Genomic DNA, 26774 nt, shown 5'->3' on the forward strand with positions numbered 1-26774 from the left:
TCCTGGTTCGAGCCCAGCTCGCGTCAAATGAGCTTTGTGGTGAACAAACACCATATGCATGGGTTTGCTCGTGGTTATCCCGTTTCCTCCCACTTTCTTCATCCCACCATTTCATTCATTTCTCGTCATCACCGTCTCCTTTAGCTTAGCCGATATTACCGTGGGAAGTAAAACTCAAAGATTTCATTTCATGTCATTTTCATAAAACTAAGTCAGTTGAAAGAAGCGTACTGCTGATCTACTGATGCACGTAAAGGAAAAAAATTCCAAATTTCCAAACATTTGAGACCTACAAATCAATTTAACTTATTGAGTTAAAGAAGATAATATGTTTGAGTGTTAAAAGCACATGCATACCTTTTATTTTTATATTTTATTTTATTTTATCTTATTCTATTTATCTATTTATTTATTTATTTATTGAAAATGGAGAAAAACGAATTTCTTTCAAAACCTAATAAATGAGGTTGTACGAGAACATAGCACTTACTGAGGTAGAATTGTCGCATGTTCCTCGTCAGTTTATATTTCACTGATACATTTTATGTGATTTTTTTCGAAACGAAAACAATTTCTTCCTTTTTTTAAATAAATAAAATAAATGAAATACCTGGACACTTTTAAAATGCTTTTACAAGTTAGTGCGAGAGAAAATATTTTTTAATAAAAAGGAGCTTATTTCTTATACAATGTTAGCAATGTAATCCGACGATTTAACCTGGTATTCAAGGGAAAAATGTAATAGGTTGATTCTTTTCTCAAAAGTCAGAAACGATATGAGATCATGTGGTTTGTAGACTTATTTTTTTTAACAAAAAGAGAAGATATTAATCTAACTGTATTCCTTTTTGGGCGGTATTACTAAATGTTCCATTTATTTAATTTATTCCTGGAATACTCAGAGATGCTTACAGGAACAAAATAATCCACGATCGCAGCTTTGATTTAAGACAAAAATCATTTTGTATTATTTATGACCATCTTTTTCCAATCGTTATTTACCCTTTCACGTGTCTCCAGGAAACGTACTCCAAGTTTTGAAACCATTAATCGTGCCAAATGATGTAAATGATAATAATTAAGTAATTTTACATTTTGAAGAACAAACCAAGGATGTAATTGAATGCTTCCATGTAATCAATTATTTTACAATACTCTGTACAACCACAGAGGTTGATTTCCTTCTGTTTAAGAAAAATATTTATTACCGTACTCTTTTCAATAAAATACTAATTATTGCAAATATAACTTTCTTTCATATCTTTGTCAAGACAACGATTGTTTCACTGACGTGTCACAAGAGGGAATTCTTCGAAGCATACAAAATTTTGTAAATATTCTTATTAAGACAGCAATAGTTACTGTTACTGGTGAACTTCTATTACACATGTAAAAAAAATTAGGTTGCCCAATTCATACTTAAGATTAAAGTAACTTCTATTTTATTTCTATCTAAGCTTATAAAAATATCACCCAAAGTAATAGGTTTATCATTTCTTTCTGACTGCATGTGCATTGTACATGATTATAATTTCATAAAGTCCTTTAACATTCTTAGAGTCATATACAGGTTTATTTTCTGTGCAAAACTAGAAGAATTGTTGAAAGGTAACAATTTTTCACTATATTTTCTTCCTATTGTTCCTGAAAAGATTTCCACTGGGTCACATGAAAATATCTCACTTGTCATATGTATAATGCAAGGGGATCTCCAGAAGTAATTATTGACAAATTACAATTCTTTTACAATTTACGTATAAATACGGTTTCCGGATGTGTAGTATAAAAATTACAATGCAAAAGAACACAAACATACCTGTGGTAGGTGGCTCTAGAAAGCACGAATGCTATCTAACCGAGTGAGAACAGGGCAGCAGGATGAAGCTGGCGAGGACACGCGGTAGCGCAAGTGCATCAGAATGAAACAGGTGCGTCAGGGATGATAGGTATACGCGCAAGCGAGGACAGTGGAAAGAAGTGGGTTTTGCAATGATACAATTTCAATAGCACTTGTCATGGTTTCATACTAGTAACGCTCCACTAGTAAACATAAAATACAGGTTCTGCACACTGTGCAGAAATATGGCGCAGGTGGAAAATAGAATCTAATAGAGCCATCCTTCACACTCACTTACTTATTTTGTCCGTCGTAAACAATTTTAATGATTTTACACTAGTAACCTTACACTTGTAAACCTAAAATACAGCATCATTACTTTTTTTATTTAATACTGTCGCCTGCAGAAATTTATTTCCTTAAAACATGTCTTTTCATTCAAACGTATTGAATTTTAACTGTATATCTTCCAAAATGTGATGCGCCAAAACTATAACTGAACCAAAATCTGTAATTATTTTAGACACCAAGAAATGCTACGAGCTTGCTGAGTGTGCAGGTGTACATGTGTAATAATATAAATAACTTTGGTAGAAAAGTATAAGCCTGAACAGACTGGGTGTATAATAACACAGTGATATAACTACTCAACTAATAATTACATCGCGATCTATTCTATTACATTCTTCTGTTGAATAGAACCATTGCTTTAATTTCTTTAACGACATCAATATTTATTTTCATAGGAATTTACTTTTCAACAAACTCCAAAATGATGGGATTTGTTTTGAGGGATAGTTAATCTCAGTTCGAACTTAATGTAATTCATCTCGGGGGAGATACTATAACATGAGTAGTTTGTAATAGAAATAACTGAAAATTCCCTTATTAATTTCTGGAACTGCTAATATACATTTTATCTTTTAGACACGTGCAGTCATCTGAGGCAATCTATTGAGGAATGTGTTAAATACTTCGCTCATAGAAGCCTGATACGAGCTTCTAGCTCTGACGCGTTCAGAGTAAAACGTTATGCTACTATACTTAAAATCTGTATTGTTACATATTCAAGACGAAACTTTTCCAGATGCTTCAATGACGCTTTGAATTTGTGACAGAATCTTGAATAAGACTATCTAATAACGTGTACAATGTCAAACACAGGGGCGTATATATGATTTTGTTTCGGGGCGGGGCTTCGTTAACTTTAGTCTGGAAATGAAAAATTCTGCAAGATATTTCATTTACCTTAATATAGTAAATAAAATTTCGGGGGGAGGGGGCTTAAGCCCGAAAGCACATGTGTAATATTAAGAATTCTTTTATTTGCGTAAGTGCAAGTGGCTAAGCCTTACTCAATATCATTCCTCTCAGCATAAGCAAGTTTTATTTACTATTTCTAAAGTAAAGTAATAAGATTACTTAACCTGAAGTCAGTAATATTTATGATAGACTAATTAACGTAACGTCTCCCAATAAAAGTTCAGAAAAGAAAAATATGTTCACAGGTCACTAATAAATTGTTATCTATTTCGCCTGTACTTTTGAACGCAGGAAGACGCTTTTGCATTTCAACTTTCGTAAGAGAAAGAACACTGAACCTTCATTAGAGCACATTGACATTCATGTCCGACATTGACATTGTCGTCTTAATTACAAATCAAATAGCATATTTTCATATCTGTAATAGCTTCTGATTCATCGTTAGTAAGTTGTTTCTGGGCTTTGCATCCTCCAAATTGTATCCTCAAAATAATAGACAATGTTTTACCATCATTATATAGTTCAGTGTCACTTGAAGGTGTGGTTTCTTTCCACGCAAGCAAAGTTCACTGTTGTTTCCAGGTAAATATGTTTAGGACAAAATAACATAGTGATACGATATATATTCAACTAATAATTACATCGCGATCTACGCAAAAGACAATTAGTTTTAGAATTTTAAGTTTTAAGTAATCTTCATAGTGTTGAAGAACCACATACTTCACGTCGTGCTGTGTGAATTTCTCCATAGACCTTTAACCAGTGCAGCAGCATGAAATATAATAGTTGTATTTGGTAAAGATGCTGGAAATGTTAGAGGTGGGTTCCAGAGGTTTCGGTCTAGGAACACCAGTCTCAGCGATAAGCTACGAGAAAGAACATAAGTGCAGCTAGACAATGATACCCTGAGAACAGTGCCGGAACCAAATTCAATGCAAACCGAGGGAAAACTGGCCAATGAACTCAATGTCACTCATTTGACCGTTAATCCTCATCTGGTGGACCTTGGGCACGGGTCAAAACAAGGTAAACGGGTACACCACGCGTTAACGCCTCAACGGAAGGGTCAGTGAATGGATAATTACAGTCTTCTGCTCACCTGTTTCATACAAGAGACAGAATAGTGCCAGCGGATGAAAAGTGATTGCTCTACTATATCATTAATTGATATTTAAACAGTGACCACAGTAACGGTGCCAAAATAGGGCCCCACACCTGACAAGTGATTTTGAGCATTTGGTAATATATGCGTGGGGTTATCCATTTTCTACTATTTCTACGTAACCAGATAACCATTCCATATGTCTACTGTCAGCAGCTGGAATGCCTACGTACTACATTATTGAAGAAACGTCCCGGCTTGGTTGATCACAAGAGTTTGATCATCCACGGTCACAACGCGCGCCCACACGCATCAAGAAGGGCCTATGCTAAGGCTGAGTCATGTGGTTGGAAAAAATCCTCCACTCGACGTTTCCATCAGAATTTTCACCAACATACCTACGAAACCACCTTTCCTGGAAGACACTGCACTAAACTGTTGACAGGTGCCAGAATGCTTTGGAGTTCGATAGATATTATTTTAGTGACTGATGGTAGTGTTCTTCTGGTCTTTTCCTCACGAAGCAAAAATATGACATTATTTATGGGACGATATTACTTATGATGAAAAGGTAGGTAACTATCACTGACACATCGTAACATTGTTCCAAGGAAGATGTGGTATTGAGCGTTAAGAACTACATTAAGTTCTTCAATTTGGCTTAGAAAAGTACTATATACGAGCAAGCATTCCTTTTCAAATTAGTATTGCAAATATTTCAAAAAGTGACTTTCTGCAATCATCATAGTAAACTGTTGCAATTGTTGCCTAATTATCTTTCTGAATTCCTGGAAGTTAGATAGGAGGTGCTTACCAAAAGTACGGGTTGTTTTGTTTAAAAGACAACATTTTTGTCATTTAAGGAAAGCGTCGTCGAGGACTTCCATCATTGGTCTCTAAGCAGTGCGTTTTTTTCTTTTTTCTTTTTTTTTTTTTTTTGTTTGTTTACTACTGGCAACAGTTGAGTCACAATGCCTGAATACGTGTTTCTAATACAGCCCAAGGACATGGGATTTTATTGAGAGTTATTTTAAAGAGCAACGGGTTATTGTTAAATTCCTTACCGCAAATGGATGTTGCGTTGTGCAACTGGTATCCATGATCAATTGAAGGTTGTGTATGATGATAATGGTCTGGCAGAAAACACTGTTAAAAGTGGATGTACACCGTATAAGTTCAAAACAAGATGAACAAGCGTGAAAGATGTGCAGAGATCTGGATGTCCAAGAACAGCATCGACTGAAACTAACACTACTCGTGTTGAGAACTTCATAGTGGAAGATAGGTAGAGATTTGTGATAAACTGGAACTAATAATGGAAGAAGTAGAATGAATAATTACAAACGTTAGGCCTAAGGAAAGTTTCATCTCGTTGCGTTCTACTTATACTTAATGGCGATTAAAAAGAGAGAAGGATTCGATCAAGTGTCGCAAAATTTGGCATGCTCCAGAAGAGAGAGACAAAATTTCTTGGAAAAGTGTTGAGACAATACATAAATTATTTATTCCATTATTTTACCCAGAAACAAAATGGCAGTCGATGTAGTGAAAACACACAGTTCTCCACCACGCAAAAAAAGTAAATAAATAAATAAATAAAAAAATAAAATAAAAAAATAAAACTCGTCAGATGGTATCTAACGAGGCGGTGTTGTACACTATCTTTCGGGATTTCCGGATAGTAATTGCCCCACTCTGTTCCGAAAGGATATAACATCACGGGTGAGTATTTTTGTACATTTTTGGATACAGGATTTTTGCCAAAATTGATTGAGAAATGACCACAAATGACAAAGGCTATTTCATCCTCCATATAAACAATGCACCGCCACAACGTGTTAATGTTATGATCTCATCCTCGTCTGACCACAGTATTTAACTTGTGCCACACTCACCTTACATACCGGATTTAGTCCGGAGTGACTTCTGGTTGTTCCTAAACTTAAAGAACCCTTTTCGTGGAAGCCATTTTACCCGTAATGATCTCTAGGAAGTGTTATTCTCTACTATCTGAAACATATCCCAAAATAGATGGAGCGATGGGAACTGTGTGTGAATAAAGAGAGAGAGTTTGTTGAGAAATAGACACAGGTCACTTCCCTGTATTTTCTTTTTTTGGGGGGGAGGGAGGATTAGAACGTTCTTCGTTCTAATTTCGTTTTTATTTTGTATCTCGTTTTATTTTTCGCTCGATACCTTAACGCAATCTGGCAGGTAAGAAAGACGTACCACAAACCTGGAAACAGATACTAAACTCTTTACTTTTTGGTAAAAAAATCTTGTGTTCCTTAAATGTCGTTCTATTTAAAAAAAAAAAAAATTATCCTGAGCTTTAGAGACTTCAATTTACAAAATTAAAACTATAAGCTCCTATTTTGTGTATGTTGGTGGCTTAATATCACTATATATTGTTCTTGATACTTTGGTACTTCAATTCTTGTCGAGGCTTAGTCGATTTTGACCAGATTTTGAGCTTCCCAAATAACCGATTTTAAGTTCCAGGTATATATTATATAACGACTCACCAAGGGTAGTCGTCAACCTGGTCCGTCTAAGTAAGATATACAAATATTGAGTGGTAGTATTAATTTGCATGTAAAAATTATCTTTAATAATTATATAGCATTATTCTCACCTTTTCTGTTAGAATGATAACGTCGATGAATGTTGCTAAAATGATTTATTAGCTGATATACTTTATAATATATTTTCCTTCAAACTGTCAAGCACACAAACTCGCTGACTAGGTATCCATAATAATAATTTTTACATAGTAATAACAACTATCCCATAATAATCATTTACATATTTCAAAAACATTCTTCTTTTGTTATTATTAAATTAACATTCTATTAAGTATAGTGCACATGTATTAGCACTTTCTGCCCAAGGTACAGGTAATTATTAATCTATCCAAAGTATTTTGTTATATAAAATGTCGCCCGACAATTGGACTGAATATAAAAGTCATGAGTGAGCTTGGCTTTTATCTTCAAGAACCACTGGTCCGTTTACAATAGTGCTCTTACTTTATATGTGTTCTTCATATTTTGATCACACCTCGTATATATCTTTATTACATTTCATATATATAGAGATATATTTATAACAAATCGTACACTTCAATAATACTTATCTTTTAATTACATTCATTATATTATTATTATCAAAAACATCGTCGCCTATTAATATAATTAACGAGGGTGAAACACAAATTACTATGATTAATAGTTTTGATTATTATTAAAATAGTGAAGTTATAAATAAATGTTTAATCTTTCAGGGCGCATTAAATAACAAATAAGTTAGATGTTGCATTCTAATGTATACATCGTGATACTAAGAAGTCATAATAATGAAGAATCTTGTTTGGATAATATATAGGATAGCTCATAAAAACAGTCGTCGAATAATTAATTTTATAGAATAGATCTTCTTCTTAACATAATCTTTGACAGTTAAATTTTCAACACAAAATCAATCTAATATAAATAACCTTCGCTTTTAATCATTTATGAATCGAATTATAATTCTTTACATTAACAAGAGAGAATTAAAATCATTGGAAAATTAACTTTCCAGTCTATCTAAAACTATATCTAAGCACTTCAAGTATTCATAAGAGTCTTTTTTTTTTTTTTTTTAACAAGAGTTTCATTCCCATCCAATGGATGGGCGGGCCGTAGAAGGCAACACCTTCTCTGTGGCCAGAGATATTTTCAACTTTTTGAATTAGATGACATGGAGAAGGATTTCAGGCTATAGAATATTGTGAAACTAATAGCAAATCAAGTTGACGAGGATGTGTAAGAGGTGGCTATTGTGTTAAAATGTTTTGTGGGTACATGTGCGGAGGTTATGAGCAATATATATGTGGATTTCGGTGGTAGATACGGCGGTCAGGATTATACTGATCTAGGGCTTCGGTGCATTCGTATATTGCTAACAGATGATCCAGTGGTGGGTAGGCATAGCGTGGTACAGCAGGAACTTGGTCTAACAGCTCATGGACAATGGGATGTGCCAATTGGATTCGTGTCGCTATGTAGCGTTGGCGTAGATGGTAGAGGTGTGGCAAAATAGTTGGAAATTGCGCACGACGATATATTTCAGCAGTGGGAGTATCGAAAGCGAGAGAGTAGGCCAGACGTAAGGCATGTCTTTCGAGAACTTTCAGACGTTCATAGTAAGTTGGTGCTGCTGATAACCAGGCTAGATGTCCATACGTGAGTGCTGGGCGTACGAAGACTTTATATGTTAACAGTAGAAGTTTTGTATTAAGACCCCACGTGGTGCCTTTAAGGTAAGAGTCGTTTTCATTATCAACATTAACTCATAAGATTGAAAATAAAAGTTCACAAGAGTCTATAAGTGATATATGTTTAACCTAATTTCATTAACGGTAATCAGGTTACGTTCGTACTTGCATATGAATTTAATAAAGTACATTGTACTGCACAATCATTATTATGTCCCGTATTATTATTCGGTACAGGAATTACTTCGATACCTGGATCCGGATGCGAAGTGCCATCTCTTGTCCTCCCATTACGTCTAACCACATAGTTCGCTGAATTCCTAGAATTTCGCCATACATTTCGTCTACTGTTAAACCTATTTTGATTATAGGGTCTAACATATGGATTACTACGATTAATTGGGTTAGGCGGATTCCCTACATAACTTTGTCTATTTTGCTCATTTTGATTACTTGAGTGTACTCGGCTTAGGTTATGTTCCGTATTATTCACACTTCGGATATTTAAATTCCGAACAGGCACCAAATGATCTGAATTATTCCTATTTTCACCCATTCCTGCTTGTTGATTCATGGCATAATATTGCGTTTCATAGCATTGGACAAGCATTAACAAATGGTTGAAACTCATACACTGTGTGGAAAATAAGATCTGTTGCAATTTAAATGGAAGCAAATTTCGAATCGATGCAATTATTCTCGATTCCGATTGTAATGGATTAACGACCTTTAATTCGTTGTATGTATTTACAACAAATTCTACAATAGATTTATGCACTCGAGGATTGAAGTGTTGATTTCTAATGGTGGCATCTCTATTCGCAAGCAAAAAGTCATTTTCATAATTTGCGATTAGTGCCGCTTTGAATTCATCATATGTATTGATGTGATTACGTACAGCTTTGAACCATAATGAACAAGGTGGGAGTAATACATGAGGAATTAATTTCATATATTGTGATCTATCTATACACATAATATTGCATTCGTCCTGAAATTTCTCTAAGAAAGAAGTAGCATTCCCGTTACACTTACCACTGAATTTGCTCATAGCTCGAATTTCACTCATCTTAACACTTAATTTTACCTTCCTTTTATCATTCCGTGTACTTAATGGGTGATAGTTCTTATCCATAACATGATGTGTCGTTACACCATCTATGTTTCGCCCATCTGTACTCTTTGGATGTATTTCTTCCAATATAATATCATCATCAGACACCGGCGAAGGCGAGTTCATCTCTGGTGAGTGGGGAAACTCCAAGCGATCACTACACATGTTACTATGGTATGTGTTGTCCTTAACCTGTAGCATTCTAATTTCTTCCTGTAACGTAGCTATCGACTGCGTATTTGCTCGTATGTTGTTAGCATTATTGATGACCTGGATTTTTTGTTGTTGAACAGAAGATTCAGTTACTTCTAAATCCCTTTTTATATCACTGATTCCTTGGCTCAGATGGTTGTGATTACCTTGGCATTCCTCCGATATCCCTTTTAACTTTTCCTCGAATTGCGAGGTAATATCGCTCATCGTCTGAATAATTAATTGTTTTGTTTCATCCGACTTCTGTTCCATCTTCTGTTCTAACGTCTGCTTTAATTCTTCGTATTGCTTGTTAGATTCAGCAGACTTCTGTTCTATTCGTCTACTTAATTCTTCAGAGTTATGCTTCATCATCTGCTTTAATTCGGTAGACATCTGACTCAATTGCTGCTGTAAAACTAGCAAGATTCGGTCTTCCGATGTCATTCTTGATGTTATACTAGGTTCACCGTTGTCACTATTCGTGGATTCATTCTCCATTATTTCAGTGTCCATTTTCCTTATGATTATTCTACCACTTCTCAATATGGTCAAATTTGTATTCATTAAATTAATTGTAAAAGTAAATTCACCCTTACTTTACTTCGGGGTATAGAATTTATGAAAAGTCCCGGGTGAGGTAAACCAAAATTTTTATAACGACTCACCAAGGGTAGTCGTCAACCTGGTCCGTCTAAGTAAGATATACAAATATTGAGTGGTAGTATTAATTTGCATGTAAAAATTATTTTTAATAATTATATAGCATTATTCTCACCTTTTCTGTTAGAATGATAACGTCGATGAATGTTGCTAAAATGATTTATTAGCTCATATACTTTATAATATATTTTCCTTCAAACTGTCAAGCACACAAACTCGCTGTCTAGGTATCCATAATAATAATTTTTACATAGTAATAACAACTATCCCATAATAATCATTTACATATTTCAAAAACATTCTTCTTTTGTTATTATTAAATTAACATTCTATTAAGTATAGTGCACATGTATTAGCACTTTCTGCCCAAGGTACAGGTAATTATTAATCTATCCAAAGTATTTTGTTATAATTAGTAGTAGTGATGGCGGCCCTTAAGGGAAGTCATGTTAGTAAATAATTCAATATTATCGTTACAAGGTAAGGAAGAACGCTTACCTAACGTACTATTTCTTGCATACAAGTTTTTGAAGCTGTATGAAGGTTTCTTCCTGATGGTTGTGGGGTGCAGAAGAGGCCAAACTTAGAAAAAAGGGATTTTTCAAAGCACTAGTTCCTTCAAAACTTTCCTCCTTGGGAACATGATGGGCTCATATGAATGGTACCATTTCAAAGGTATGCAATTCTGAAGAAAATGAGATACAAAACATGACCATAGAATAAATAGAGATGTCTCAGGAATTTGTTATATTACATCTAGGTTTTTGGTATCATCTAGGGCACTGTGGGGATGTTCCTTGTTCATTGGTAAATATTTTCTCCCCTCGTTACTCTTCAAGATAGAAGCTTTTAATTTTGTACACACGTTTCGTATACCACTTAGTGTTTTTCAGTTGATTTTGAGATCTATTTGTTAGCATAGGAGGGTCCAGAGGGACTCAAAATTTTTTTAAAAAATCAGAAAAAATCGATTTGTCTCCAAATTTCCCACCTCAAGGACATGGTAGGGAAATGTGAATGGTATCGTTCCAAAGGCTGTTCTACTCTGAAGAGATTGAGATACGAACCATGATCGTAGGATAAATAGGGATGATGCTGTAGCTGCTTAGTTGGAAGTCTATAATTTACCTTAAAAATGCCAAAATTTAAAAGGGTTAAACGTTCCTGATATGACTTTTCTCAAGTATCCTTATTGAAGAATATTTAATTTCAAACAAATATTAATAAATAAATGAGAAAATTTAGTCACATTTGTAAGCTGAAATTTTCGTTTGATTATTATGGTTATATGGTATAACTGGTAGAAGAATTAGCAGCCGACAGGGAATATCTGTGAAGAGTAAACATGTAAATTCAAAATGACATATGTTGGCGTCTATTCTACGAAACATTTTTTTCGCAAGAAATATACATGTATTAAATATGATATAGTCTTGGCATTTCGTGAGTTGAAAATAATCATTGGATTACATTGGAGTTTAGCGACTCTTTTCAGCACGAGGGCTATAAAAGGTGAAGACCTGGACTTTAAGGCAGAACCTGAACCACTGTAACATGTTCAAATTGTTTAAAACCCTCTCACCCGAAATCGAACCCTGGACTCCATTTACCAAAGTTGCACGTGTTAGCCACTAGACAAGAAAGGAAAGCTTAAAAACGTATTCGTGAATTGTAATCTTTGACGCTTTTATTAAATTATGCCAATTTTGGAACAAACATTATTTTGCTCCTTTGAAAGAAATTATGCTTAGCGTAGTTCTAGTGGCTTCTTTTTAAAAATCGATTCGTAAACAGTGACTGGAACAGTTACAGTTTTAACAGTAATTTTGGTTCCACTACGTTCCAAGAATGAACGATTCTTTTGGTTCTTACTTGAACGAGAGGCCCTCCCATCTGATTACGATAATCAAGAAGGAACGTAGCTAATGGTGACAGAAAGCGGTAAATCAGGCGCGGAAGACAAGAAGGAAGAGCTCTTCAGATGGATGGAGGTGCTGCCCTCTGTCTCATATATACTCACGGTGGGAGGTTGAAAACATCTTTTGGAGAAAGTCTCTCTCATCCCACCAGCACTTTAGCTCCTCTTCATAATCTTTATCATGCCACTTTCCTTTGTCAAATTGCCAGGTGAGAGACTAACACAAGATGTAACTTTAGGAAAACATTTCAACATTTATGAAGTATGCTTCAAACTTCGTGACGCTACATAGGTGTATTTCTCACAAACTTCTTACAGCGAGAAAGAGATTAAACTAAAGACTCGAAAAGTTATGCATAACATTTATTATTATTATTATTATTATTATTATTATTATTATTATTATTATTATTATTATTATTATTATTATTATTATTATTATTATTGGGAACCATATACATTATTTTTTCTCTGTAGTTTTTCCTTAATTTTCAAATTTCCTGCAAATGGCAGGTAGGAAGTTTTACGACTTACCTTTATTTCCTGTAGACTAAAGGAGAAGTCAATTGATAATAGAGAATTATAATGAAATATTTAGCGGAATGAAAATGTGGGTGAGAACTGTAGAAGCTTGAGAAACAGTGGTGGATCTAGCCCGGGACATGGGGGAGCCTAGGTTCTCCCCATTTTTGAAAGTATATAGTTTATAGTTTTTGGGGGGGGATTCAGGCTGCCCCCTGTTTTGGCCTTCTAGATCCGCCACTGTCGAGAAAGCTCACGGGAAGAATGTTATTTACCAGAAACAACAGCATCTGGGATCGAACCCTCACAGCAGAGATAAATACACTACCACTGAGACACCTAGTCTCCCGCGCTTTTATGTATCTTTAACTCGTTTCTTGGATTCAAATTGTTGAAAACTTTTTTAAAGAAAAAGAAAGAAAATACCTACTAGACAATTTGAACCATCGTGTTAATGTTTCCACTCTTTTGAATAAGCACTGTACTCGTTATGTTTTAGACTATTTCTTACTGTTAGAGCTTTTGAATTACTTTTTACGTACTATTTTTCAGGTTTGATTTAATTGGTATTGTGATGTTATTAGATGTACACTCATGTCCAAAATGGTTGTCTCATATTTAGAACTGTCTTCTTGTAAAGATATACAGTAGAGCGTCGATTATCCGAACGTCGGTCAACCGAACGACCGCTTAACCGAACTGTGTACTCGCTCGCACCTGTTACTCTCCCACTCTACCGTCCGTCATCCCCCTCACTCCCAAACCAAGTTTCCCACAGTAGTCGCCGCACTGAGCCACCGCTGGCGGAACATTGCTTCTAATGGGGCCTTCATAAGGCGCTGCTGACCGGCCAAGCCGCCAGTCGCTGTGTTTCAACAATCAGCACACTTCTGTCGGTTTGGCACTGGCTGTAAAAGTACAGTACAGTACAGTACAGTACAGTACAGTTCGATTATCGGAACAAACCAGTTTTCCGAATACCCATGTCCCCCAATTACTTCGGATAATCGACGCTCTACTGTAATTTGATAATGATTTTGCAGGGTACCTTTAATACTGGTACTATATGTATAATCGGGAAATGCATGTTTGAGGTAAATTTCATAGGAAAAGAATTATAAATACGAAAATTAGAATGAGTAAAACAAAATGTTGCTAAATGAACAAGGAAGTTTTATTTTCGTTTTATTGTTCTTATTTACTGCTCTTTTGACATGAAATTTGCCACATACATTTCTTTGCCGAAAATACACATACTAACATTATAAGAAATACTGGATAAATTCGTTATCAAATTATATTCCTACAACAACATATTTATAGACATGCGACAATAATTTTGGACATGAGTGTACTTTGTTATGTGATTATTATTATTATTATTTCTCTTTCAACACTGATATGAGATATGAACTGTCAGTCTTCGATGGAAACGGTACCCATAATTGATCAAATTTTAAGACTCTCAACGGGAACTCCCAAGCTGTGACATTGTACACAAACGCACGCGTTAGTCATCAGAACGACAGTGAACGTATTATTACTATTAGACACCCGCTAGTAGGCTCCATTAAATTATTTTTAATATGCATGGCGGTATCCACATGACAATTCTTGAACGAAAGTGATGTTTTAATTGTTTTCTGTAATATTAACGTGAACAGCTCGGCTTATTTCGTTAATGAAGTCAATTACTTAACATCTTCAAAAGAACAGTAATTTTAACAGTACTTATACATGTCCTATTTATTCACACACACAAAAAAAGGTAAATTTCTAGTAGCCATACTATTAAAGCACCCAAAACATTTATGAGGTACGGGTTGCATAAACGTATAAGCAAAACATTTACATATTCTTGATTCTTATTACAAACGCTAGGCACATATTTCTAGATTTTAGATGTGTACATTTTACTTAATCCTCTTTACTGTCTGTAATAAAATCTAGTAATTAAAATAAAGTATAACGTATACACGGTGTAGCAGGTGAAAGATGGTAGTATGGATGATTCTAAGCAAAAATGTTCATATGAACTTGAATACGATTTTGAAAGAGGGGGCGCGGTGGCTCAGTGGTAGAGCGTTCACCTCCGGTCCTTGGGGTCCCTGGTTCCAGCTCGCGCCGTGTGGACTTTGTGGTGAGCAAACATCGTGCTCGTGGGTTTTCCCGTTTAATACCACTGCCTTAATTCCATCATTTCTCTCATCATCACAGCCTCCTTTTGCCTAACCGGCATAACCATGGGATGTGAAACTTAGATTTCATTTCATTTAGGATTTTGAAAGATAACTGGCACATGAACAGACAGAAAATGGAGTAGAAAAGTATCAACTTGGAAACATATGACTTCTTGTGTAAATAAATACTGTAAGGGACATCCTGATACTGAGTGTTGTTACATTCATTAGTTGTGTAGACGTAACTAGTACATGACGATAAAACAATTAAGTAACTAGTTAATGGTTAAAAATGCAGTGTTAATATTTGTTGGTCAGCACTGACATCAACGATTGTAAAGAGTTGAAATCTCAATTTAATTTTTGATAGCTCTGGGGGACATCTTGTGTTATACTATAAAGCTCGCGATAATATTCGCGGTTTAACAGCGTCATTTGTGAAGCAAACTTACAATTCAACCACTGTATCCACACTCCCTGTTTCATCCACTCCATAAAGAGAAATTGATAATGGTGAGGTCCGGAGAACGAGCTAGCCAAGAAGTATGGCCAATCCATCGTTTAGTATAGGTGGCATTCAGATGTTCAATGATAAATCGACTTGCATGTGCCGGTGCTCCGTCATGTTGCAAGATGATCTCCCGGATCGTGTTTCTGATTCTTTGTATACACATACTAATGTTACTATATTTACGTAGAATTATATAATTCTCTTTTTACTTAATTATTCACATTAATTGATTATTAATTGATTATACTAATGTTACTATATATACGTAGAATTATATAATTCTCTTTTTACTTAGTTATTTATATTAATTGATTATTATTATTACTATTTATTTATATTCCACTTTATTCGTAATATTTTAATCCACTCACTTCATATGTAGGCACATATAGGTATATAATGTAGCAATATAATAAATGACAAATAATTACTCCATATCATTTGCAGAATTTACCAGATTACGTGGTAATATTGGAAGATCAAGTGCCTATTGAAACACATAGATGGTAACATGCAATACATATTATGAAACGAGAATACCATAGACCCGTGATACCAATCTTAGTATTTTCCGAATCCATAATTACATATAGATCCTAGCCTATTAATAAGTGTAGGCTTTCAACCATATCCGTTCATTCATTTAGCTGAAAACTATTTAAGTTAGGCACTCCATACTAATTTATGACCCTAGTATGGAGTATGGTCATACTATGGTCTGACCTTAATTTATGACACAGATTGTTCGTTGAAATAATAAGATGATGATGTTGAAGTAACAAAGGGACTGTGTTATATTGATACTTCACATGGTGTAATATTAACACAAAATAATTAACACACTACACACTGTGTTACTTTCTTCGTGTTGATGCAACACCGCTAAAAGTAACACTCAACACTTTCCTCCACACTACCGACCCTGATATGGTGTCGAATCAACACCGAAAATACTAACACAGATTCGAATTTAACACCGCTCAACAGCGGTTGTGTGTGTTAAAGACGTAACACACCACCTGTGTTAAACGTTAATACCACGGGGTCTGTGTTGAACTAATACCGCATAGTGGTAGTCACGCTGGAACCACCGCCCTGTGTTAAAATTGAGTTGAATTAACACAGCCATATTTTACTATGTAGGTATCTTAAAATCCTTCATTTTGATGTAATCAACAAAATTAATAGTTTTATGAAATTATATATATTAACTACATTATTGAGATTCTTTTTCTGTAGGTTATTTAGGGTATTACTTTTCATTTGTTTGTGTATTTTTTTTTTATCAAAACTTCCTCTTCTTCTTTTTGAAGTGCAAATTTATTCCATTTCGCCATATGCCTTCGCCAAGAAGATATATGAATAACAATATCATAAAATTGAATTGTAAATACTACACAAGTAAAAGAAAGAACAAAATGATATGTAATGGGGTCATGAAATGAGAGAGTATTACACACTTTTGATCGTACGTCAGCATTTGCTTTTGAAAAGCGAATCTCTCGGGTCAGCTGGGCTTGAACTTTTGATCTACTTGAGCAGTGGCTGTTTAAAAGCTAATCTACCGAGATCCACGGTGTTTGAAATCGTGCATTGGACACGAATAGTTCTGTTAAGTTGTATTTAAGTCCGGTGAGTCACTGTTCACTTGTTGAAAGTAACTATGAAGAGGTGATCAGTTTTGAGTTCAGCATCAATAATACAAACATTGGCAGCAATATTTATGATTGATCTCACTTTGAATTACTTTTGATTGCGAGTTTGATATAATGAACAACACGCCAACGACAAGTTATCATATTTTCTTTAGGCAAATAAGTAACATGTTCCCTGTGGTTTGGGGGTCATGCAGTTAGATAGCCCGATTTATTGGTAGTGTTCACACTCTATCAGAAGCCCGACTATTTTTAGCCAAAAGGATCCAGCCTGTTCAATATGCTGTACTGCGATTTGAGCTTGGCGTTGGTCTGTGTACAGTGAATCTTCTGACATCCATATAGAAGGGTAGCTGTAAAAGTTTCCTCTAAAAAATAAAAATAATAATAATAATAATAATAATAATAATAATAATAATAATAATAATAATAATAATAATAATAAAGAGGTCATATTAAGTGGAGTAGGAGCTAATGCAAAAGCTGATCAAAGTTAAGAGGCGCCAATAAATTTAAAGAACAGCGTAGAAGAATAGCACTGAGTGACTGAATTATCTATTGTCTTAAAGAGAAGAGATGATAACAACGAGGGAACAGAAGAGGATATGACCATGACCGTATAACGTGTACGAACTGAGTCAAATCAAATCTATCAATACATCTACTATATTTTTCTAACAAAAGATGCTGAGAGGAAGTTATTGTTTTTTTCTAAAGTTAACTCTAGTTTAACTAGTCTTGCTGTTCAAGTTTGTTTCCTTATAAATAAATCTTTATTTCGTTCGAAAATTGAAATAACTCATTTAATTCATTTACATTCCTGGAGAGAGCACTACATGACATGTGCAATGTTATTATATATATATATATCATGTTATTTCCTATTCAGTGCGATGTGGATAATAGCTGGGCTATAATTTTCAGATTGTCAGAAAATTCTGGTATCTTCACCATTTTCAGTATAACAAGTGTAACGTAGTCTGAATGGGGGATTTAAAATATTCACGCAAAAACTATCGTCATTGGACATGTACTGTTAAAGTAGATACACACAATTCATATTAAAAATAAAAGAATAAATCATACAATATCGCTATTGAAATATGCAATGAAAAATAACGTACATTTGAATAAGTAAAGAAAATACAGGAATGTAAGTTCAATAAATGTAATGAACAATTTGGAAAAAAAAAGTCAAAATAAGTTCTACAGCAATGAATTTAATGAGATAACCTCGAGACTAAGAATGATCAATTACAAAATTAACACTTACCAAAATTTTTCCGCATCTAAACATAACCTCTTCCATAGCGAATTTCGTGTTTGTACAATGAATTTATGTTTTTTTTTTATTCAAAAATAAGTAAATATGAGCCACTAAAGCCACTTTCAAGACCATTAATTGATACAAAACACTTACTCGATTTGAACTAATATACACCTTATAGCCGTCATCACAATAAATATGAAAAGTTGAATTTAATTTGCCACTTAATGTCTTCAAAATCATAAAAATCTTTAAGCCACTCACAGAATGTTGTAAATTCTCGAACAATTGTGGAAAATTCATTTAACAACACTAATCAGAAAGTGATAATCCGAACGTAGTAGCACACACACACACATATGTATATATATATATGTAGGGGAGAGGTCCCGAAGTTGAACCGGTTCCTAGATTGGACCGCCTTATATTTTGAAAAGTAGATATATTTGAAATATAAGAGTTAGCTACACTGTTTGCAGATAAGGGAAGGAACACTTTGTTTACAGTTTCTCGCCACCTGCTCGCAGTAAAGCTGAGAACGGCAAACGTGTATGTTATGCAGATCTGTTAGTGCTGGGATCGCAAGTGAACTTACATCATTAACAGGTAACTATCAAGGTTTTAAACTATACACACGTCAAATGTGTCGTTTTAACTATAACGTAATGCATGTGCTTTAATATTTCAATGTAATAGAAAATTGAAGAACACGTCTTTTTGTTTCAGCGTAGCAGTTGCCCAGTTTGAACCAGCATGTGTTGCCTGGATTAGACCGGTTCATTGCAGGCAAACATTTTAAAATAATTTCGTGTAGAGTCTAAGAATAATATTAAATAAATTGTATTACCTTGGGTAACTGCAAATATATTAAAGACGTGTTTCTCCATTATTCCAGCTCAAGAATGGCCCAAAGAGGACAATATGGGCAATGGACGGAAGAGGAATTACAAATGGCTATTGCTGCTTATCCAAATGGAGATTATGGTTTAAATGAATGCAGCAGAGTATATGGAATTCCTAAAGCAACGATTAGGCGGCATGCTCTTCAGAAATATAGTATCGTTAATGGAACCAAGGGACTAGGAAGGCAGGCTACCTTCAACCCAGACATGGAAAGGACTCTTGCGGAGCACATGATGGCATTAGAAGAGTGTTTTTTTTGGACTGACGATTACAGAAGTTCGGCGATTAGCGATTGACTTAGCAGAAAAATGTGGTGTTTCTCACACGTTCAATCGGGAGAAAGGTTTGGCTGGAAAAAAGTGGTTCTATGCATTTATGAAAAGAAATCCTGAACTTTCTGTGCGTCGACCAGAAGCTACCTCATTACAAAGAGCAAAGGGATTTAATAGAGAAAACGTAGGACATTTTTTGATCTTTTGGAACGCAATGTGGACCAATTCCAAATCACAGCAGAAAGAATTTACAAAGTGGATGAATCAGGATTCACTACTGTCCAGAAACATCTACCGAAAATAGTTGCTAAAAAAGGAAAGCGTCAGGTAGGTGCTGTTAGAAGTGGAGAGCGCGGAGTGAATACTACAATGGTATGTGCAGTGAGTGCGGCAGGTGTCTATATATCCCCCATGATAATATTTAAAGCCAAAAAGTGGAATAGTGATTTTGAGATTGATGCCCCTGCAGGAAGCATTGTCAAGATTTCGGATACAGGATACATAAACTCTGATTTGTTTGTGGTATGGCTTGAACATTTTAGAAAGAATACAAACTGCAATAAAGAAAATAAAGTTCTTCTTTTGCTTGGTGGACATACCACACACAGAAAGCACCTAACGGCTTGGGAATTTGCCAGAGATAACGGCATTATTTTACTACAGCTACCTGGTCACACTACATATCGTTTGCAACCTCTTGATGTTGCATTCTTTGGACCTTTGCAGACGTATTTCGTCCAAGCTCAACAAAAAGTTCTTAAACATCTACATAGGACATCATATCAAACAATCAAATATCCCAGCTCTTTTGAATGAAGTATACGGCAGAGCAGCTACAGTCGCTAATGCCCACAATGCATTTCGTGCAGCGGGGATTTGGCCGGTTAATCGTCACGTTTTTGCAGACCATTTATTTGTTCCATCCAATACTTTCTATTCTGATGGCAGTTCTCAACCATGATGTGGGGCTCCCAAGGAAGATCCTACAAAACAACAAAGCAAGTTATCAGCCATGCGAAGTCTAGAGTCAGAGCTCGAATCAGAAGACGATACTCATCATGACAAGGATTATGTGCCACCTACCAAGAAACTAAAGAACTTCAAAAAGACCTTATTACATATATACCCTTTACCAAAAGCAATAGATCAAGCAGGACCAACCGGATCGCGAAGAGGCCAAAGTAAAGCACAGAAGGCTGTTGTAATCACAAGTAGAGCTTACAAACTAGAGCTTGAACATTCAGCCGCGAGAAGAAATAAGATTAACCAGAGGAAGAAGCAGTTGCTTCGAATCAATGAGAAGCAAACCAGTTGGTTTTTCTCCCTATGTAAGAAAAACAGGCAAGAAGACATGATTCAGTGCTTGAAATGCCGCCGTTGGGTCCACACTCGTTGTGCAAATGTGAAACCAAGTAAAAAAAATATACTATTGTTCAACATATAACGTTCCTTCCACTTCTTAAATACGCAAAGCAGATACAACTTTTCATTTTGTACACAATAGCAAATTGTGTTAAGACTTATTTCAGTTTCGTAATTGAGCAGTGAATATTACTTTCATTTTTTTATTTCTTCATTACGTAAAGGTTCTGTAAAGGTAATAAATTTATCCTAACATTTATATTAATTGCGCAAGTACTTCTGCGTTTCAATTGTCAAGTATTTTCTTTCTTGTTTGAGAGTAAATTTATTTTATTCGTTAAAGTTTCTGCTAGGTCCATTCTAAGAAACGCATGGTTCAACGTAGAAAACTAGTTTCCTTAAATGGGCCGATGTCAATAATTTATTTATTTATTTTATTTATTTTTTTTGTAATAAATATGTCAATAATGAGTTTTTTGTTACAGTATGCACACCATTTTAAAGCAGATACAATATATTTTGAAATTAAAGCATCATTCTCTTATTTAATTGTGTATTGTCTAGTTTATATGGTAAACAGTGGTAACTGGTTCAAACTAGGCAACTCTCCCCTATATAGGATTCAATGTCCTCGACAACATACCACTTCCTGCCTATAGGTCGTTATTTATCCAGTTCCAGAATAAATATATTACAGAAAACTTTTGGCGATATCCGATAAATACAATACTATTTATAACTCTATATTCTTTTTTACTATTTAACTTTTAACTGAATATAGAACTGGTAGCAAATTTAACGAAGACCAATTATTACAATACTTGAACTATGAGAATTTGACTGTTCCACTTTTCCATCCTTGTCGCAATTATATGCGTATGGCTACGAACATCGAACAATCTAGCCTACTAGTACCAATTATTTCCGCTATAAAATGAGTGCCGCTATTTACATTACAAATCGACTACCCACTTTTTTTTTTCAATGAAATTGTTGTGTGTGACAGTGCATAGTACATTTCAAAGTTTACCCCTTTTCTAATTTTTTATATCCTGACATTAAAATTTGTTTAAATTTTAAATTTAGTGACAGCATAGTCTTAATTTCATCTTTGAAGAATATAAATTTTGTTTCAAAATTGCAATCATTGGGAATTATAAAGGTGTTGTACTATCTGGGGAATTATTCATTTTGTACCGCTATTTTATTTACATATTTATTAGTATTAGTATTATTTTAATTTCTCCGCACATTAAATTTCCCGTGCGCTACAAATTGTTCTCTCCCAGAAGCACTACGTCGAGTTACTTCATTAATGTATGTTCAAGTAAATTTTAATATATCGTGTTCTACATAAATGACAAAACAACCTTGCTCAATATGTATATAATAAATGATCCAGCCTGATTTTAAAATGCAATTCACTCCTCTCCCAAAATTGTCAATTTCACATTTTACTCTAATAGTTAATTTTACACTTCCCTATAAATAAGACAAACAGCTCTCCTGAAACTCAACAGCATTATAAATTAAGACATAATTTTGGAATTCGGGGAAGGGCAGAAATTTTGGCTTAAAATTCGCAATTTCGTGCTATATTTTCTGTAATTTTGATGTGTTAGCTTACGATTTTTGAGTTTGGGGCCAGGAATTTTTTACTTAAAATTCGTACTTTCTTCTAATATTTTCTGTGGTTTTGATGGTTTATGCTACGTTAGGTTAGATTAGGTTAGTACTTAATAATTACTATTACGTAACATCAGTGGCGTATTTACGATTTTGTTTCGAGGAGGGCTTTGCTAACTTTATTCCTGGAAATATGAAAATTCTGCAAGATATTTCATTTACTTTAATAATGTAAATATGATTTCGGGGAGGGGGAGCTTAAGCCCAGAAGCCAAGCCCCTTAAATACGCCACTGCGTAACATCAACTCATTTATCCTGTAAACATGGTGTTTTTACCTGATTTTGGGTCTCCAGTTCCAAAATTATTCCTAAATTAATATTGTTTCCTATACGGTTTAAATTGCAGTAATGAGAGAAGTACACTTTAAAACGCCATTTCTCTTTGACTTTTTTTTTTTTATTTTTAGATTTCACTTATTGTCCTTAAGAACACTGTGGAAAGTTTGGTTTGCTGATATTATTAACTATGTAGAGATACATTTCAAAAATCCTAACTATTGGGAGCAAAAAAATATACACTCAACAATGTATATTTCACCAATAGAGATATCATTACATTCACAACTTACTTGCTCATGTGGTTTGTAGAAAGAAAGAATTAAATTCACTCCGTATGTGTGATAAATGTAAATGTTACACAGACTGAAACACTGTAATTCAACTAGAAATACACCATGCTCGTTAATTATTATCTGTTTAGCACAAGATAACCAAGTTTTCAATTTTTTAGGGACTTTTAGTGGCACCATCTCGTATACGGCATATTAAACAGTACGATTACTTGAAAAAAATGTTCGTACTGTGTTAACGTATTTTTTACTGACATTACTATTCTATAATTCAAAATTTAGTGCAAAAGTACCTGTGGCCAACAAGTTCTAAAACTATGCTTTCGAAGTAATTATTATATCTTCTTCATGGTAATAATAAATAAGGACTCCATAATGTACGTCTTAAATGTGCGATGTTGTTTTGAAACTTAAGATTATCTTATAGTATTTTTAAAGCTAAACATAGGCATATGCACGGGGTTTGTCCGTGCATGCTCTGATAAAATTTCTATAAGAAGAACAAAATGTTGTCCATTATCGATTTTTATATTTTTTCCGAAAAATTGAGGACACTAGCCTATTTAATGAATAAGTTTAATCGATTTAATACTATCTTGGTTGAACTGGACATGGTGGTGGAGATTCATCTTGTACACAAAAATGTGAAACGTTGTGGTGTGGAGGCTTGGTTCTCGAGTTATGAACGATCAGAAATGACGATGGCCCCACATTGTAGTTTTCGCAAAGCAATGTTATCAATTTGTTAGATTTTCCAAAACATTCGCTCAAATAATTTTGTTCTGTTGTCTGTCTTCAATTGTTATGCATTGTAAATTTTTTCACCTGTAAATTCTTTGATTCGCTCAAATAACATTTTATTTTTATTTTAACACCTCAAACTCAATAAAATAAGCACATTCAAATATTACAGTGACAGTGGTTGAGCTATAATCAAGCGCATCCGTATGAAAGGTTCTGCTTTAATTACCTGTACAACTACCCATATCGAAATTCTTGAATACATCTATAAAGTAAGTCTTGCCTAATCTTATCATAATCTTGAAAATAAAATAAATAGATAAATAAGTAAAAAAAAGTTCCTAAAGTGTTTGAGACTATCAGGTTCGAAGTTTTTAGTGTTGGGAATAACGCAAGAGAGCGTAATACTGCCGGTCACTAACTCTTCCAATTTCCCACCGAAGCGTTTCGTGTCCACTACCGGTACTCTCAAGGCTTACCTTTTTGCCTAACTCCAATCACCTTGAAATCGGAGCACATATGAAAATTATCATCTTCAGGGAGTCCCCTTGAGAACCAATTCTACAAATTGCTGATATTCGCAATTTTGAAGTATGTATAATTTCAATTGAAACGCTAATAACGATTGCCACTCTGTGATTTATCGAATTCGAAATAACGCATGTTGCAATGTAGTTTTCTCTAGGATATTTGACGGGCTATGCCTCTGAAGCTATGCACCTTCCCGCACAGTCGAAATTAGCATTTAGAGGTAAGGAATTTCCTCTCAGTATGTCGCTATGGTACATTATACTGTATGTAGGGTGTCGCGGAAGGAAGTGATAATAATTTATGAAATGGCAGTGTGGATAATTCTAAGCGAAAAGTATATATAAACGTGTCTATTCACATCGGTTTGACAGCTAAAAGGTTGTAAGCCGTTTTATATCCTTACGTTGTTTATTTCTCATCCTGTAGTTATTCCACAGAGGTAATATACCAAATTTGAAAGGTAATGGAATGGCCTGCAGCGTGTGGCAAAGTGAAGGTATTGAGGAAAATCCAGTAATCAGTGTTAACGTAACCTAACCCAATTTTTTGAAATAATCTTAAAATAATCTTTATATTCTCGAATTAGCCTTACCCATAAGCTTCACACCATTCGAAAGGATATACAATCACTATGTCTTACCTCTGTAGAATAATTACAGAATGAAAGATATACACCATAAGGAATAAAATGGTTTACAACCTGTAGCTCTGAAATTGTTTAGAATAGGACCCATGTTTATTTGACTTTTTCCCCTTTGAATCATCCATAGCACGATTTCCCAAAATTTTGACACTACCTCCAGAAACACACTGTTTATATTAATTTTGAAACAATCTTTGTAAATACTGGTTAAAAATGCAGCCTAGTAGGAAATACAGAGTATGTTCCCAAAAGAAGAAAATAAGGAAAATAAATTTTTTTATCAGATCAAAGAACAAATTACTAAAAGTCTTCAAACTGGCGCCCTTGTGAATCGACATACCCCTTCTAGCTCCTTTGCCAGTCGCTGTATGCCTCCTGGAAGGTGCCCAGAGGAATCTCGTTCAGACGTTATCTAGCGTTCCAAAATTATTGACTTTCAAGGTCTGGCAAAACAGAAGCCCGACTGTGCCAATTTGGAGCTGCAGAGCGGTTGGAGCAGCGTTGTTACTTTATGATAGGCCAGGTACTCGGTCAAAAGAAAGGCTAAGTGCAGCTATTTGGCAAATATCTCCTGCATAATGCATTCTACTCATTTCTGCATTCGTTCGATGAATTTCATGTAAATTTGGCCATTCACAGTCTATATCTGTGACACAAACTCTTTGTGGATAACGTCTTTTGAAGAAGACAAGGAATATCGCTCCTACCAGGGACTTGCTAATCCTTGCCTTTTCAGCCTTGGGGAATCCTTCGCGTGTCACTCTACACTTTGTCTTTTCGAGTCGAGGTGGTACTCAAGAGCAGTGTCTCGTATCCAGTAACTCGTTATCTAAAAAAAAATTGAGTCACTTTCACAGTAGTAGAAACGTTCACGCGACATAAATCCCTAATCATGAGCATGATCTCGGAACACAAACTTTGATGGCACATCGTTGCTCCATTGAACATAGTGTTGTGACTTGAAGTCGAACACGAGTTCATTTTAGGAGCTATCTACACACTGCAATGGAGTACAAGCGACTGACGTGACTTCCTTTCCCGAGATTCTACCACTACCTTACGCGCCAGAAATTTACCTACTCCATCACTCTGTGACAGCGGAACACATCATTCTACTTATATTTTGGACAGGACCTAATAGCACGTAGTGAAATTAGAAGCTAATGATCTGAAGATATGATTAACAATGTTAAATTTGCATTATTGTTTACTTGAGATCAATTGTGACTCTCACAAATTGCTGCTGTAATAGTATGAAATAATAAGAAAGCAACGGTTATAATAATAATCATCATCATCATAGGTATTCTGCCTTTATTGGCAGGTCACTTGCCGCAGCTGAGAAGCTTCCATCCCCACGGTCCTCCGCTAACCTTTTCGTCTTCGCGTATGATCTTTCTGTTTTAATATCATCCATTAATTGTAGTCTCCTTCGCCCCCTCCCTCTCTTTCCCACCACCATACCCTCTAGGACATCCCTCATGATACAATCTCTTCTTAGGCAATGTCCCAACCAGTTTCTCTTCCTAATTATATCTAAAAGTGTTCTTTTCTCACCCACCATTTCTAACACTCTCTCATTCG

At 34.9% G+C, this 26774-nt stretch overlaps 1 protein-coding gene across 1 annotated transcript; it reads left to right on the forward strand.

Moving 5' to 3' along the window:
• Positions 1-20026: 20026 nt before the first annotated feature.
• Positions 20027-20473, forward strand: LOC145661494 (uncharacterized). Its single transcript, XM_081726811.1, has one exon. The coding sequence runs from the start codon at positions 20027-20029 to the stop codon at positions 20471-20473; it is 447 nt and encodes a 148-aa protein (XP_081582937.1).
• Positions 20474-26774: the final 6301 nt, after the last annotated feature.

Source organism: Thermobia domestica, chromosome 10 (genome assembly GCF_964235325.1).
Source record: "Thermobia domestica chromosome 10, izTheDome1.hap1.1, whole genome shotgun sequence".
NCBI lineage: Eukaryota > Metazoa > Arthropoda > Insecta > Zygentoma > Lepismatidae > Thermobia > Thermobia domestica.